The 16302-nt window shown below is 42.3% G+C and overlaps 3 protein-coding genes across 3 annotated transcripts; 2 read left to right on the top strand and 1 right to left on the bottom strand.

The window, feature by feature from the left end:
• Window positions 1-71: 71 nt before the first annotated feature.
• LOC135496740 (DNA excision repair protein ERCC-6-like) lies at window positions 72-8064 on the top strand. The gene is made up of 17 exons (XM_064786217.1): window positions 72-210; window positions 440-606; window positions 910-1094; window positions 1324-1449; window positions 1800-1965; window positions 2143-2268; window positions 2454-2546; window positions 2851-3017; window positions 3165-3600; window positions 3744-3906; window positions 4279-4468; window positions 4709-4857; window positions 5138-5238; window positions 5378-5632; window positions 5956-6997; window positions 7194-7419; window positions 7580-8064. Exons 1-17 carry the CDS (start codon window positions 171-173, stop codon window positions 7704-7706), a joined length of 3759 nt encoding a protein of 1252 aa, XP_064642287.1. The 5' UTR covers window positions 72-170; the 3' UTR covers window positions 7707-8064.
• A 785-nt stretch (window positions 8065-8849) lies between these two features.
• On the bottom strand, window positions 8850-11729 carry LOC135496575 (small ribosomal subunit protein mS22-like). The gene is made up of 8 exons (XM_064785937.1): window positions 11594-11729; window positions 11228-11409; window positions 10758-10922; window positions 10350-10493; window positions 10090-10173; window positions 9753-9898; window positions 9339-9450; window positions 8850-9031 (listed from the first exon to the last, which is right to left on the bottom strand). Exons 1-8 carry the CDS (start codon window positions 11727-11729, stop codon window positions 8936-8938), a joined length of 1065 nt encoding a protein of 354 aa, XP_064642007.1. The 3' UTR covers window positions 8850-8935.
• Window positions 11730-11765: 36 nt separating this feature from the next.
• LOC135496739 (mitotic spindle assembly checkpoint protein MAD2B-like) lies at window positions 11766-14597 on the top strand. Its single transcript, XM_064786216.1, has 5 exons — window positions 11766-11889; window positions 12374-12492; window positions 12715-12887; window positions 13118-13379; window positions 13583-14597. The coding sequence occupies exons 1-5, from the start codon at window positions 11847-11849 to the stop codon at window positions 13619-13621; spliced, it is 636 nt and encodes a 211-aa protein (XP_064642286.1). The 5' UTR covers window positions 11766-11846; the 3' UTR covers window positions 13622-14597.
• Window positions 14598-16302: the final 1705 nt, after the last annotated feature.

Below are 16302 nucleotides of genomic sequence, written 5' to 3'. Positions count from 1 at the left end.
TGCAGCCTGTCTTCATAACCATGGTCTTATCAAACGGTATACTATTGTATGAATTCTAATGATCCATTCACTTTCAGAGCTCTTTCATGGTTTCCTCCCAGTCTCCCTGATCAGGACTACCTTGAGGACAACAAAGAAACAAGGCATTGCCTGAACACCAAGAAATCAAAATGGAGCCTTTAGCAGAGTCTCGTCAGAGATTAAATTCGGGTATGCTACATATAGAGAAAGAAGCAGGCGACTGTTGAAATCTAACATCAGTCTTCATACTATGGAGCAAACAGACCAAATTTGCCTAACAGTGAACACCAAATTTTTTAACCTATGATATTATAAACAGATAAGAGTGCGAAGACATGACTGTAAAGTGGCCAACTAGGGGTAGTGATGCCCCTCTCTAGAAACTCACAATATCAGTACTAGACTTTTTGTTTCACAGAGGTTGCTGCCTTGTCAGAGAAGGATGAGCGCTTGTTCAAGGGCTTTGTAGAGAAGGCGCGGGAATGTGCCGCCAATGGTAATGTCAAGGCTGCCTTGGAGATGAGTAGAAAAGCTTACGGAATGTGCCCAACAGGGAAACTGAAAAAGAAGATAGCGAAAATGGAGGTAAGTCAAATACAAATCATAATTGAAATCGCCAATAGGTTGGTATTGTAATAAAACATCATCGATAAGCATTATTAATTTGTGACCATAATAATTGGCCTTTTCTAAATCAAAATATTTTGAGCATTTTAATGACTTTTTCATTTGGTAGACAGTTGAAGAACATGAAATTGAAGAAGACACTGATCCTGCTGTAATTGTTGAGAGTTTCTGTCGGGATCTCAAACCAATACAAAATCGATGATGAAAAATGTAATTGATCCTGATTAAACTTTCCCCTTATGGTATGTCCCCATATTTTAGGCCTGGTTGGCAGACAATGAATCCGACGCAGAAGAAGAGGAGGACAACATGAAACTGTTGGGTAATGGTTTCTACCTGTACCATGAGATATACGCCAAGCTCTACCAACATCAGAAAGAGGGTGTCCTATGGTTGTGGAATTTGTACAAGAAAGGCAAAGGTGGAATCCTTGGTGATGATATGGGGTAAGGAAGAGTGAGAGAAAGTGAGAAATGAATTGAATTGAATTCGCTAGTGCAAGGCAGTCAAGGGCAAACTTTAATAATTCCAGAGAATAGGCCAAAACTACAATGGGACCGAAGGAAAATGCATCAAGGCAGCCAAGTTCAATGTTTCACTCTCTTCACTGGCAACAAAGTTCTCAAATTCACAAATGATCTCTGTCATGACAATCATTGTCTGTCTCATTGTCAGGTTGGGAAAGACGATCCAGGTGATAGCGTTCCTGTCCGGAATGTATGATAACCAAGAAATCAATTCATGCTTGATCGTCATGCCGGTATCCGTCATCCCCAACTGGGAGAGAGAGTTTGAGAAATGGTAAAGTTGGCTTGATTTAGATCTAAATACCTGGTCATCACCAGTGGGACAGTGCAAAACCATTCAGTTAACCTCTTTAGAGCGCATGAAATTAGATGAGTCCATTACCGATGCTGGGATGTGAAGCTTATTGACTATCAATAACCAAACCACCAAAGGTTTGGGAAATCTTCACTATTAGAAGCAGTTTAAGATGCCATTTTGACAAGCTCAGGAATATTTTCATTTGGCACTCCTGCTGTCTGCTCTGTTGAGTAGTGTAAGATTTGTCATGAGTCTTGAGAAGTCACATTTCTTACAAAACTCCTTCAAGTCTGTCTTGGTAAAACTTCATTGGTTCAATTCTTCAGGGCCCCAGGCATCACTGTGAATTCCTTTCACGGTACCTCCAAGAAAGAGCGTGAGAGAGTTCTCTACCGGACGCAGCGACGAGGCGGAGTACTACTCACGTCATACGGAATGGTCATTTCGTCGTGGGAGCAACTCAAAGAGAAGGATGAACGAGAGTTTGTTTGGGTGAGAATTGATCCAAGTAATCTTTTTGTCTTAAATCCTCAGGCTGTGGTCTTCAACAACGTTGAGCATTCACTGTGGCTTGTTGGGTGAATCTGAAAGTGCACTCTTTAGCAATGTTAAAATTGAAATTTGACTTTTGAATTCAGCCTTAGTTTCAGATTTTGTTGTTGATTTCAGGATTACGTGATCTTAGACGAGGGACACAAGATCAAGAACCCAACAAAGACCTCCAAGGGTGTGCACGCCATCCCGGCGAGGAACAGAATCATTCTCAGCGGTACACCGATTCAAAACAATCTGCGGGTGAGAAGTTGCGACTGTTGGAGTGTTCATATTGATCAAATCGCTGCTGGTATTTTACATGAAAGGGTGATGTTCTGCTTGATTCAATGTTCATGTAGATGTAGCTGTGCTCCACAATAAGAGCTATAAGGAATGAATACGTGATGTTGGTTTTAGATCTTGAGGAGGTTTTGTTTTGATTGCAGGAACTGTGGGCGCTGTATGATTTTGTCCATCATGGTCGATTGTTGGGCACCCAGAAAACATTCAAGATGGAGTACGAGAATCCTATAACAAGGGTAACATCAGTTTGTAATCTTCGATTTCTTTCTTATCTGTTTTCTTTCTTTCGAATAAAGTGCCGGATCAAAAATAGGTACAATCACAAAATGGCAACCTTGTTGGACTAGATTGACTCCATGTTGATGGATGATCTGTGGCCAAAACAAGTCACTGTAATGTAGGAGGAAACCTACAATCATTTGGGAATATCCTGTACCAGTTTCTGTGGGATCAGGTTAAAACCAGTTCTGTTTTTGTGTTGTCTTTATGTTGTAAATTTCCGTAGGCGGAAGTTTGAGGTATGTTCTGACTTATTTTCAGTCACGAGAGAGAGATGCCACCATGGGAGAGAAACGCCTTGGTCAACAGATGGCTGAGAGTCTCAAGTCGATCATCGGGCCGTACTTTCTGCAGCGAACCAAAGCTCAGGTCAACAGGGAGAATAAAGAGAACGCCCGCCCTGATGGAACCGGCTCGCCCAATGCAGTGTAAGCCAGAAAATAAACCGTTGGTCCTATTCTGTACTAATGTCCTTTCTGTTGAGGCATTCCACTTTTGTTTCTACTCATTAAGCTATTCATTAACTCATTCTGTTTATACCAGCCTGTGTCAGTACCATATTCAACTCATTTCAGGATGCCAACACTGAGCAGAAAAAACGACCTGGTCGTCTGGCTCTTCCTAACTGCCACTCAGATCAAGATCTATTCAGACTTCCTCGAACTCGACAGTGTCAAAGAGCTCCTCATGACCACCAAGTCACCACTGGTGGCACTGACTGTGCTCAAGAAGATTTGCGACCATCCTCGGCTGATGACGACATTGGCATGTAAACAGTTGGGGCTTGCCTCGAGCTCGATGAATGAGTACGATAGTGATGATGAGAGAAGCAGAGAGTGTGCAGCCAATCAGGTGAAAGCAATACCAGTAAGCGTGTTGCTCGAGGAATGCGGCAAGCTTGGGTTCATAGTGAAGTTGTTGCGGCAGCTGCGTATGGAGGGACATCGGTGCTTGATATTCTCGCAGTCACTGAAGATGCTGGATATTATACAGAGGGTGCTACAAGAAGAGGTAAATAGCTCATTAAGGCCATTGAAGGCCCATTGTTTTGTTGGTTATAGTGTTCAACATTCAAGCTAGAAATGTGGGAAAAGAAGTTATGTTATATTACCCCTAGCGCAGCTACAGGCATTTCCACGCTCACCTATTTTCAGGGTCACAAGATCATGCGTCTGGATGGTACGGTCAAGTTCACATCCGAGCGGGAGGAACTGGTGCAGAAATTCCAGCGCGATTCGTCGTACAACGTCTTCCTGCTGACAACTCAGGTTGGTGGAGTTGGCCTGACTCTGACTGGGGCCGACAGAGTAATCATCTGTAAGTTGGCTTCTCCTGTTTCCTCCTACAATCTTTCTCACCCTGTGATCAGTGCTTTGAACAAATCCTTTGGTGTGTTGCTTCTTCATGTGTATGTCACCTGCCAATTCGCTGTCTCCAAACGTTTGCAAGAACTAGTTTACCTGGGCTGTATTTGCTGCTAAGTGAGCTGCTCTTGCATTGATGTGTAAAAGACATCACCAAATATTATAAAAAGAAACTGCTCATTGATTCTAACACAAGAATCAAGAAAAACCTGATGGCTAGACTCAAACAGATGCTCTAATCCAAGTGTTGAGTATCCATTTTGCCACCACATATGGCGGCAGAGACTTTACACTCTAATGTTTCATTCTGTCGCGATTCTTCTAGTTGATCCAAGCTGGAATCCTTCCACTGACGCTCAGGCAGTTGACAGAGTATTTCGTATCGGCCAGGACAAGAATGTGGTCGTGTATCGTCTGATTACGTGCGGGACTGTTGAAGAGAAGATATATCGCCGTCAGATCTTCAAAGATTCTATCAACAAACAGACAACAGGGAATTCTACCAATCCTTACAGGTAATGTCTTGAAGGTGTTCTAGTATTCTTCAATAACGAAAAGTCAAAGAACAAAATGCACTTTACATTTTGGTTTTTTCAGAAACACGGTCTCGCAGTTTTGTAAGTAAGTCGTAAAGAGAAGGCTAACCTCAAAGTTGAACTTCATGCAAACTTGGCCTAAGAGAGCAGATAAAGGCTTTTCTTTATTCACTATTTGTTTTCATTCAGCAAATGCTTGTAAATCTGGCCATGTTTCAGGTATTTCTCCAAGGGCCAGCTGCGTGAGCTGTTTACCATGGACGACCCCCACCACTCCACTACTCAGCTTCAGCTCCAGGACCTACACAGTGACAACAGAAAGACAGACCCCAAGCTCGATGACCACTTGGCATTTCTCTACTCAATAGGTATGAAGAGTGTTCTCAAACTCTTTGAGGATCCTCAATGTCTTGTTCCTATCGCTCATTGATACTCTGGGCTGCTGCTGTGGGTGCTTACGATAGTGATCATTGTTGGAAAGCTTTTCAGGGCAGACCCACATCAGTGGAAAGCACTTATAAAAGCCTCCATTATCATCAAATATAGAAGTTAGAATTGCAATTTGTAAAGGACAACAGTATTGGTTTTATCATGGAGTTCAGCCTCAACTCACAATGTTATTTTCAATTATAATAATGTTACTTTCAGATATCTTTGGCATCAGTGACCATGACCTCATGTTTTCTCAGGAGCCAGACGACGTCCATGAAGAGGAGGACGAGGGACATAATAACTACATTGAGTCACGAGTACGTACACCAATCGGGCATCCACCATGAAATGGAGGAAACATCTTCTTTGTCATAATTTTAGATCAGGAAACGTTCAGTTATAGCCAAACATTCGCTAATCTTCTGGACAATACCTGAGAATTTCAACTTTTTTCAGGTGCAGAAAGCTCGACAGCTATTGTCCATGGAAGCAGATCAAGCAGCACAGATTGATGGATTCTCGCGACCGATGATCCCTGATGAACCTAAAGTGTCACGACCAGCTGCTCCTCGACAATGGGAGGTGCCATCATCCCAGCCTCTCCCTAGACCTCTCCCACTGGAAGAGGATCTGGTGGACCTCGGCAATATGGATACATCAGTGATTGACGATGATGAAATCAATCGCACTTTGGAAGAGCTGACTCTAGAGGTAATGGGTCAAGATGTATTTTTGTCTCAAGATATAAAACCTTGATTTCTTGTGTTTGTGTTTTCTCCCGAGGCACTCAATGCCGTCATTTGCCAAGAGTTGCAGGCGGAACCCCTTGTTAACGTCAGTTCAGTCTCATGTGGCATTGGCATGTTAAAGGTGGATGAATTGAAGCGGTGTCCCAGGACGCCGTATTGCTCTGCTGATCTTTGCATCTGGATTGGGTGCATTATTCCATCACAGAGTCTGGCGTGGAGTAGGATTCAACTGATGAAACAATTGTTGGTTGAATTTTCACAGTTTTCAAAATACCTCTGCTTCAGGAAAAACCCGATCATGGGAACAGACGTCAACTGAAAGAAGAAAAGGGTGGTTTTGCTGAAGTTCACGGTGCTCATGCCATTCTTGAACACCCTTCTCCAATGATAAAGTCTGCTTGGAAAACTGAGGTGATCGAGGTCCCAGAATCAGCAGAAAACAGTTTGATTGAGCAGACGTCTGATGATTCCCTGAATCCTGGCGATTCGCCAGATATGCCCATCGCCATTGCAGATTCAGATGAGGATGATTTACCTGTGATTAGGCGGCCGAAACCGCGTAATAAAAACAATCAGATTTCTTCGGAGTCTGAGAATGAGGATTATAAATCTCCAGTGAAGGTGATTGGAATTGGTGCTGACATTCAGATGGAGAGTCCGGCTCCGACGCGTATCATGGCAGCAAAATTAGAAGCAGATGAGGTCCAAATGTTCTCTCCAATTGTTGAGAAAAAGAGACTAGCTTTACATGATGATGAGATGAACTCACCAGAATTTCCTGTGAGAATGATAGCGGATAGTGACGTGGAGATGGACTCTCCTATTGTGAAAAAGCGAGCCATCATTGCCTCGGATGACGAGGATGTGAATATGGCGTCACCCGTCACCAATCATTCCCGCAGATCTTTGTTATCGGAAAGCATTGATGGACGAGGCCTAAACCAGTCTCTTAACACAAGTAGGCCCCATCTCCTGCCAGATTCGAAACTTGCTGAAGATAACGGTTCTCCTGTTAGGACGGTCTCCAAGCCAACCAGCAGCAGACGGATCATCGAATCTGATTCTGAGGATGAAAGTCCAGGAGCAGACGTATCTGTTGGTCGAGAATCCATAGACCTTGATGGAGGCAAGAGACAGTCAGATTCCTGTATGGTTTCTCCATCTGAAGAACAGCCTGGTCAAGGAAGGGAAGGCCCAGAAACCAGAGGAGTTGATAGGAGGGTGTCTCATCGGGCTGATTCTGCAGTTAGCGAGGGTGATGAGAGCATTGATACGGAGGAATCTGTCGACGATGAGACTGATAATTCTAGGAACACTGGACCTGCTGGTAATTTAGTGATAAATCTGCAACATATTAACTTGTTTGACAAAGTGTTCCTTCTGGTTGTTGAGATGTAGTGCTAAAATCCCCAATGATTATATTTTGGTGTCTTATACGTGTCATTAGTTTTTGAAAAGGTAGTTTGTGTTTCTGTTGAAGAGTTTGAGAACTCTGTCATATGCTTCGTCATTTCACTTTTCAGATTCAGAAAGTGATGAGGGGTCTGTGCAGACTGCATCTGGTGGTGAAGGAGACGTCATTGATGAAGCAGATGCCATTGAGGAGGCTGCAGGTCATGAGGGAGAAGAGGAGGAGGAATTGACAGAATACGAGGAGAGTGGAGAAGAGGAAAGTGAGGAAGAAACGGAGGAAGAAGAATCTGATGATGAGGTTGCTATGGAGATGAACAAACTCAAGACTAAAATGAAGTAAGCATGTTTTCCCAGTGTTTCCACTGGGATACAATATTCAAATAAGCTGTTATCTTTTTGATGAAATTGACACACCTAAAGTACTTATGATTTGAATTTGAAAATGCTACTGTGTCGTCCACACTTCTTCACAATCTTCTTTCACTTCTTCCTTTAGAGAACACATCGCCGCCAAGGAGTATAAGAGAGCTCTAGGTTACGCCATCAAGGCCCTCAACTTGGACCGTTCCGATGAAAAGATGCTCGGGATTGTTCACATTCTAAAGAAGAACTGCAATCTTTAATCACACGGGATCATTTTAGGAAGACGAGACAATACTGTGGACAATATCCTAAATAGTTGTGTCTGTATGTGTGTGTGGGAGCTGTGTTTATATCAAAGCAGGTTTGACATTGTATGGAACATTTTGAAGTGAAATCACCAAGTTGTTTTCACAATACAAGAATTCTCTACTGATTTGTTTTGAATAGTGTTTGTGGAGAAACTGCTACATCATGTGCTCAAGTATGTTTAGGGACCATTTATGAATGTCTCGCTCTAAATCAGGTTCACCAGTTGTGTGTAACTTTGTGTCTTAATTCCTACTTTAATCAGATTTATATTTGCAATCATGTTACAATCATAACTTGAATAATAGTCAATCATAGCCAGGTGAAATACTGAGTTTGTTTTTCTTTCCATTGTCAAAGAGATGGCTGCTGAGACCATGCGACAGTGGCAGTGGATGAACGGCAGCCTTGTGATTGAGATGCTCTACATTAAACACTTCTCCCAGTGCCCTCTTTGTTCCCATCCTGGCCAACAAGTGCTCGGAAACCATATTCAAGATGTGCCAGTGAGGTCGTGCTTTATTATCGTCCTTGGTTGGATTGTCACTATGTCCTCAGTCAATCATACTCTTTCAATGAACAAGATTTAAGATGTGCCTTATAGTATGGTTGTGCTTCCTCAGTCCTCAGCTACGTACAAATGTCTGAATGTCCTCAGTTCAGACAGATATGACTTGTCCTTTCCCATTGGTCAACCAAGAATGTAAGATGTGCCGAGTTAAGCTTATCTTCACTAGGGCGAGTTGAGCCTTGGTGTAGTTGTGGTTCATCAGTTTCCTTGGCCAGAATGTCCTTGTCCTTTCACGAGGTTGTGCTTCAAATCTGTCCTCGTTGATTTTGTCTCCTCAGTTCAATGACCAAAGCCTTGGTCAAAGGATATTTTTTGTTACATAAGTGCTTTGATGAGGTTGTACCTTCAATTTGTCGTCTGTCACTGATATGTCCCCAATATAGACTTGATGACAGACCTCAGTGGTCAGGGTATGAGATGCTTATCAACGGTACTGGGGCTAGTCTCCTCCAAATGTACAATGGCTTGCAAATATGTAGGAACGATTTCAACACGACTCCCAATAAAGTATTTCTGAGAAGCAAAATCCAATTCAATACTTTATTTCTATAAATCCGACATTTACAACATCCTACAAATCCTTTTCAAAGAAAACAAACTGGCCAGCATCCGTCACTGAGACTCGATATCTTGTGAGTGCTCTTCTTCATAACTTTGTAAGGCGAGTTCAAGTTCCCCCTTGTGTGGTGCATCTTTGGCAATGTACGTCTGAAAGAGATGTTCAAATGTTTTAGAATAATCATCTGGGGTAGACAAATAACCTCCCCCTGTTTGAATCAGTCACGCTTATCCTGCTCCGCTGGTTAGCTGGGCAAACTGGACTCTAGATCAAATGTGGAATAAACAGGGCTGGTGACTATATACAGTGTATAGAGTGCCGAGTGATATTTGGCCTCACTCAACCACTTTACCACATTGCTCTGGGAATTCTTGCAGTAAAACTTGGACTCAACTGGACCAACATTTTGTGCAAAACCCATCAGGATTTGGAATCAGTTACTGGGATGAATCATACCTTAATCAGATCCATAGGGCTCTTGACTTTCTGGTAAATGACATCATTTGCCGTCTCTGAGTCGGGATGAAGGATGATATGGAGATGAACGAGCTGTACAGCATCTTTGAAACTGAAATGTAAACAATGGTAAAATATTACAGCAACAGATCATAAATGTTGTATTGCAGTTCCATTCATTCATGTCCTCTTCACTGTGACTACAAATTCACAAAAGTGAAGTACATCTCCAATACATGTAGATCATATCAAAAACACAATGCAAACAAGGATAATACTCTACATCATGCTTTTTACATCTTAGAACCTTGGATCAAAAGCACTTCAGTTACTATCAAATCTAGATAAACCTCTTTTAAAGTGTTAGAGCTAATAACATATGAAATAAGAAATCGGCAGTGATTCAAAACTTACAAATCTCTCTGCAACATATCTGCCATGAGATAATCCACCTTTCGATGCCAGGCCAGATAAAATGCCATGCCTCCGAAATGCCGAGTTGACCGCAGCACGTCATATTTCTTATTTGTATCTATATGTGTGTATGTTCTCCCAATGACCTGAAACAAGGGATTACTCTCATCAGATAATCATCATTAGTCATTACCCATACATGAAAACCGTTGCTAATAAAGATGATGTACAGTGCCGCTATGTCTATACAACACTACAAGATAGGTAACCCTTCTTCTCTACAACACTGGTAGATCAGCATGGCCACTGCATCTGATAGACTGTTGTAGTGACTTACCCTTATATAAAGTGGATCATCTGGTTCAAACTGAATAGACGCTCGGTCTAAAACATATTCATAACGCTCTTCATTCAAGACATCCTGCAAGAAAGAAATCAAGGCGTGGGTTGGCTGTTCATACCAAAATGACTTCCAGTAAGACCACGACTTCTCTAACAAGATAAATAACAATTCATTAAACTGCAATGAGCTGTGCATGAGAAAGGAATGTTCCTGAAATTCACGAGCCTTGTCAAAAAAGATGACCTTGGTCATACCTCAAGATTTTGCTCCTCAAACATTTTGGGCATTCTGAGTTTACGGCCGTCGTGTGGGAAATATATCTGTAGGCACCTTTGTCGTTCCTCCCAAGAGGCTTTTCTCAATGTACCGCCAGGTTCCCTCACCAATATGTATCGGTCCTGGAAATAAAGGCAAAAAAAGGTAATTATTACTGGAGCAACTTTATCCCCCTTACTAACAAAATGCAGTGGAAACTCCCTTACAGGGCACCTCCCTATCAAGGACATCACACTTGGTCCCATTGGTCATTTTCACTGATTTGACCTCAGTAATCAGGACACCTTTAAATTAAGGACAGCAATTGTCAGTTCCAAAGGTCTCCCTGATAGAGTGGATCTACTTTGTATATTAGCCTGTCTACAAAATAGTGACAATAAACCTACCCTGTCAGATATTCCGAATGTGATATCCGTAAAAAGAATGTTGTGTTTATTGAGTCCTTTAAGGTCAGGATCTTGAGAGAGGATTTCATCAATTGGTTCACAGGCCTTCAGCACTGGGGGCATCTGGAGTTTCTCTGCAGCTCGAGCTGTGGCATCATCTTGAATCTACAAACAGTGAAGAAATCTTTCTTTTTACTTCTGTCTGTGGATTAACAAAAGCGATCATAATTCTTGTCCATCTTCTATTTTCTACACAATGCGAAGAATCTCTTTGGAAACAAACATGATGATGATGATGATGATGATGATGATGAACAGAGCTGGGTGGCAGGTGAGTGACCAATTCCACGATGTCAGTCAGACAAGACAGGGGACTGGGGAGAACCAAGCTCAAATGCAGCCATCAAGGTCAAATCTCTGTGGCGGCCGAGCATTGCGGTCAGCCTAGAGCCAGCTTGACCTTGACCTACCTCTTTTAGTTGCTCATCAGTCAGAAGAAGATACTTCGGTGGCTTCATCGGAAGTTGGCGCGGATGCATCACCTTCTTGATATCAAGCCCTGTGATCTGATGGAGAATGGTTTGCACACGCTCATCAAGAAATGCCTCCTCTATATCACGAGTTGGTGGGTCTGTGGGTGGAAACGTATCTGCTAAGGAAAAAAACAAATGACGTCACGTCATGACGTCTCACTAAAGTATGCAGTAACTGCATCTGCATGCACGATGTATTTACACTACAGCATGCACACGGGACAGCAGTTCTCAGAGGAATTCAGAAAATTCCACATAATAAAACACGTTTTCCACCAAACCACCACCTACGAAATAACTTACCATTATGACAAGATATCCGGGAAGTTACATGCAATGTTCGTATAAAATGCTGGCGTTGGCATTCAATGCATTTGCCTATATTTGATGATAAATTCACAGAAATTTTGCCAAAACGTGAAAATAAGGAGGCTGACATCTTGGGAAATCCCAGCCTCGATTTCGATAATGACGTATTTTAGGGAAAGCCAACATGGAAGTCGAATTTCAGAAAATGATATTTTGGCCATAAAAATGTCGAATTAGTGCATAAAGGATGACCACAAATCGCACATCGAAGCAGTATGAAGTAGCACAAGGTTTGTAGACACTCTTCACCTTGTTTGATTGGCTGTATTTTGAACTATTTTGCCGAAAATAGGTGATTGAATCAAGGCAGCTGCTGCATGCTGCAGCACTAGTAGCAGTGTAACTGTAACACTGCAGTGTTGCTTACAGTACGTACAAACACACTTAAACATGCTTTTAGCCTGTTCTGTATTATAGTGTGCATTGTGTATGTATTGTGTATGTATTGTAGTTCACTTGACCTGTTGTAATGTAGAAGCCAACAACAGTAACAAATCAACTGGGCCTGGGGCAAAGTCAAAAAGGCAGCGGTGAGCGCATCTCCCATGCCATGGTATTTTGATGTTCTACTTTTTGGTTTGAATTTGCTTTTTCTTCAGTGACCTCCACTGGCTAGTGCCATCAAACGTGATGCTTGGTTTTCAACTAAAAGACGAACAGTCCATCTGTAAACTGGTAAAGAAGTTTGTAATAACATCCATCATTCTCTTTCAGTTGCCACCGACATCTTGAGTGAATTCCTTGAGGTTGCCTTCCATTGTATTCTATACGCCAGGGAGATTTATCCAAACAGCGTGTTTGAAAGATGTCGCAAGTACAACGTTCCTGTTCAGGTGAGCTTACTTGATAAAAGGTGGTGAAACATGCGGCGAGTTGTTAAACCATAGTACTAATATGCACGATCATATGTCTGACACATGTTACTTAATTCCAACATTCCTTTTCCACCCTCAAGTAAGAAACAAATTCATCAATTCCCTAAATCAATGTAACTGATTTTTGGTGCTACACATGTTCACCATTATTTTAACAGTTGCGCAACATTTCTCTTCTAGATGTGTTGCCACCCTGAAGTGAAGCAGTACATCGTGGATGTAATCCAGAGTCTGAAGCCCCTCATGGATAAACAACAACTGGACAAACTAGCCCTACTCATCCTCAGTGTTGATCAATTACCAGTAGAGAAGTTTGTGTTTGACATATCTCCTGTGTCTAATCCAATGCTCAGGTAACACTATTTTTATCTCTAGTTTGTATTTGGCTCAATGTAACACCCCATCACTAGAACAGGCTACAGTTTATAACAAATGTCTAACTCAAGCAATACCTGCAGTTTGTCAAATGTCTAACTCAAAAACAACTATGATTGTTGACTTTGGTGAATATTTTGCATTTGTGGGGAATTCGCCATGTTCAGAAATTGAGAAAATTTTGTCATCTACTATTGTTCTTTTTCAGTGAGGACACATATCTATTGAGATTAGAACAGGCATTACGAGCCTTTCTTCTCAAGCTGAACGTCTGTGATGCGAGCCTACAAGTCCTGCCTGAAGACTGTACCTGGGCCGTACAAGTCCACACAGAGAATGCCGCCCTCCTTGGTATCGACGAACAACAAATCTTACACGAGTTTGCGTGGATTGAAGCTGACGAATCTCAGGTTAAAATCAACAATGCTAAGTTGGTCCCCCTGAAGGCCATGACATCACCCATCATGAAGGTGAGTCTCAGTTATTGGAGTAGCTTCTCACGATCTCTGATGAAAGTATGAAATATACGGTAGGCCCAGTGTTTCAAGGACTTAATGCAAATATCAGCTGATAACATACATATGCAGGTATGCTGGAAGCCATTTTTGCAGAGAAACAATGGAGAGACTCGTAACTTTTTGAAAAGCAATAACCTTTGATGATTTATTTTCAGATGCAGCTTTATATCGAAGAGAGTGCATCAAAGACGTGATGCAGACAATTGATCTCCATTGTGACATCATCAAAATACGCTGCTGAAATCATCAAAATATGAAGTGGTCTGAATGGTCGAGCAATTGGGCTATGAAGAAGACTTGTAGCCATGTGGACTGAATGGCTGGTTGAATAAGCATGGTGCTTATTTCAGCAAGACACGGTCCCTTTGACATTGCATAAAACATTTCTTCATGATTTTAATGATGTAATGGCTATATATTTTGTACAACTTACTTTGTCATTTTAAAGATTTTAATACGGCAGCAAATGTTCAAAGTGTAATTGATGATTTTTCTGTGGACTTCAGGAAGAAGTTGTAAAATATTGCTATGTGCAATGGAACTGGCAGGCGATTTGTGGCAGCCTTGAGAAAGTCGTAATGACTACTGGGAATGATTTTGTGACGGCCAGTATGCTATGGTCACTGATGGTGGCACATTTCTGTCCCAAATCTTGATTAACGGATGCAGCAATGGACTTTGTTGTGGTGAGATCAAGTGATGGATCAGCCAGGAATTGTGTAAAGACAATCCCCAATGTCTTTTCTCAAATGATATTCTACTCCCAAAATGTACATGTGCTACACTGCAAACCTGTGTATATTTTGTAAGTTTGATAATATTGAGGATTTTTACCAAGCAAAGTGTGAAAAAATATTGTTGTTTGTGAAGGCTTAAAAAAGAACTTCAATTGCTTTAAGATACAGGTTCCTTTACTGCAGTGCTTACAAACATGTGCTGCCTAAAACGACCATGCATGTAGATCACCTATACATGTACATCAGTTATAGGCTTTGACATACTTGTACCTCAACTTTCTCTTCACATTATAATACCAGAGGGATCGATACAAATTTATTGATTATTTTCCTTTGTATTTCATTGTAAAGTAGAGAGGTCCCAGGATTTGTTTGTAGGATTTGAAGTCTGTGCTATCAGAATATTTTGTAATACTAAAATACACTAAATGTACTCATTCTTTTTGTTAATTTTTCTTCTCTCAAAAAAGCCTCTTGAAATAAAACCCTGAACAACTACCCTCTGCCAGCTGGTTATCTGGTCAGGTTGGGAAGACCTTGAAACAACTTAAAAATTATACCAAGGTTACCACTAATACACTTTGGAGACAACGTGACAGCCTACGTAACAACCAACCTCTTCCAGCTGGTTATCTGGTCAGGTTGGGAAGACATTGACACAACCTTCAAAGGGTCCTTTAGCTGTACAAGACAACATTACACTGTGATACAAGACAATTGATTTGGTTGTACCGTGGTAATCATCTCACAAGGACGGACAATGGAACAACCAACATCTGCCAGCTGGTTATCTGATCTCACGAGACTGGTTGTACCCAATATCCATCTGACAACTCAACTTGAGTACTACAGGGACCACAGTCATCTTAGAAGACTGGTGAATCCTCCCAAAGTCCTTTCTCTCACGCAGAACGTGCCACCAAAAATACATCAATATAGCCAGGGCAGAACCAGGCCTGGCCCAGGGTGGCTCACTGACCTTGGGCAGCCAGGTGTGGGCCAGGTCACATTTTCCCTAGGGGTGGAGACAAGGCCCACCCAGTAGAAACATGGTGCACTGCGTTGGGAGAGTACACATCTAGGTCAGACAGAGTACGCATAGTGAAGGGGCATGGCACATCCAGCAAAGACTTGGTACACTCTCAGGCAACATGGCGAGCTATGAAGTGGGTCACATCCACAAGAGATATGGTGCACTACTGTCTCATTGCATTTGCAAGAACGTCTTTAAAAAATGTATTGGGAATTCACCAGTTTGTTTGTATAAGAAATACATATACATGCCACAAGCAAGTCAAGAAAGAAAAATGCGTCATATTTTGTATAACCTACGTGTTTAAGATGCAGGCAGATTGTCTTATTCTAATTTTCGGCACCACACCATTGTTTGTTTCACTCAAGTACAAATGTCAGGTATTTTTCATTTGTGGTAAATTATAATTTTCAGGGCTGTTTCACTGGAGATGACTACCATTGCACCCTGGTGGAAGTCTCCGGAGAAACTTGACCCCCAGTCAGAGTACTAGTGTCAGAAAAAGATCTGGCGTACCAGGACTGATTCGGTCTGGCTGTGACTTCATCATCTTTCTCACCATGTTGACAACTTGGCAGAGCAGCCAGGACTGATTCGGCCTGGCTGTGACTATCTCATCTCTCTCACCATGTTGGCAACACGGTGGAGCAGCCAGGACTGATTCGGCCTGGCTGTGACTGTCTCATCTCTCTCATCATGTTGGCAACACGGTGGAGCAGCCAGGACTGATTCGGCCTGGCTGTGACTGTCTCATCTCTCTCATCATGTTGGCAACACGGTGGAGCAGCCAGGACTGATTTGGCCTGTCTGTGACTGTCTCATCTCTCTCATCATGTTGGCAACACGGCGGAGCAGCCAGGACTGATTCGACCTGGCTGTGACTGTCTCATCTCTCTCACCATGTTGACAACACGGTGGAGCAGCCAGGACTGATTCGGACTGGCTGTGACTGCCTCATCTCTCTCACCATGTTGTCAACACGGTGGAGCAGCCAGGACTGATTCGGCCTGGCTGTGACTATCTCATCTCTCTCACCATGTTGGCAACACGGTGGAGCAGCCAGGACTGATTCGGCCTGGCTGTGACTGTCTCATCTCTCTCATCA

The sequence above is a fragment of the Lineus longissimus genome, chromosome 12 (genome assembly GCF_910592395.1).
Source record: "Lineus longissimus chromosome 12, tnLinLong1.2, whole genome shotgun sequence".
In the NCBI taxonomy this organism is placed as follows: Eukaryota; Metazoa; Nemertea; class Pilidiophora; order Heteronemertea; family Lineidae; genus Lineus; species Lineus longissimus.
Note: the sequence above shows the minus strand (reverse complement) of the source record. Positions and strands in the feature narration are given on the sequence as shown.

Bases quoted from the DNA above. Each gene is read 5' to 3' on its own strand.
- LOC135496740 (XM_064786217.1), top strand. From the start codon at position 171: ATGGAGCCTTTAGCAGAGTCTCGTCAGAGATTAAATTCGG. The intron at 211-439 runs GTATGCTACATA...TTTGTTTCACAG, and splicing joins TCGTCAGAGATTAAATTCGG to AGGTTGCTGCCTTGTCAGAG. The intron at 3,018-3,164 runs GTAAGCCAGAAA...AACTCATTTCAG, and splicing joins ACCGGCTCGCCCAATGCAGT to GATGCCAACACTGAGCAGAA.
- LOC135496575 (XM_064785937.1), bottom strand. From the start codon at position 11,729: ATGTCAGCCTCCTTATTTTCACGTTTTGGCAAAATTTCTGTGAATTTA. The intron at 10,494-10,757 runs GTAGGTTTATTG...CTTTATTTCCAG, and splicing joins CATTCGGAATATCTGACAGG to GACCGATACATATTGGTGAG. The intron at 9,451-9,752 runs GTAAGTTTTGAA...TTTACATTTCAG, and splicing joins GATATGTTGCAGAGAGATTT to TTTCAAAGATGCTGTACAGC.
- LOC135496739 (XM_064786216.1), top strand. From the start codon at position 11,847: ATGACCACAAATCGCACATCGAAGCAGTATGAAGTAGCACAAG. The intron at 12,493-12,714 runs GTGAGCTTACTT...TTTCTCTTCTAG, and splicing joins AGTACAACGTTCCTGTTCAG to ATGTGTTGCCACCCTGAAGT. The intron at 13,380-13,582 runs GTGAGTCTCAGT...ATTTATTTTCAG, and splicing joins TGACATCACCCATCATGAAG to ATGCAGCTTTATATCGAAGA.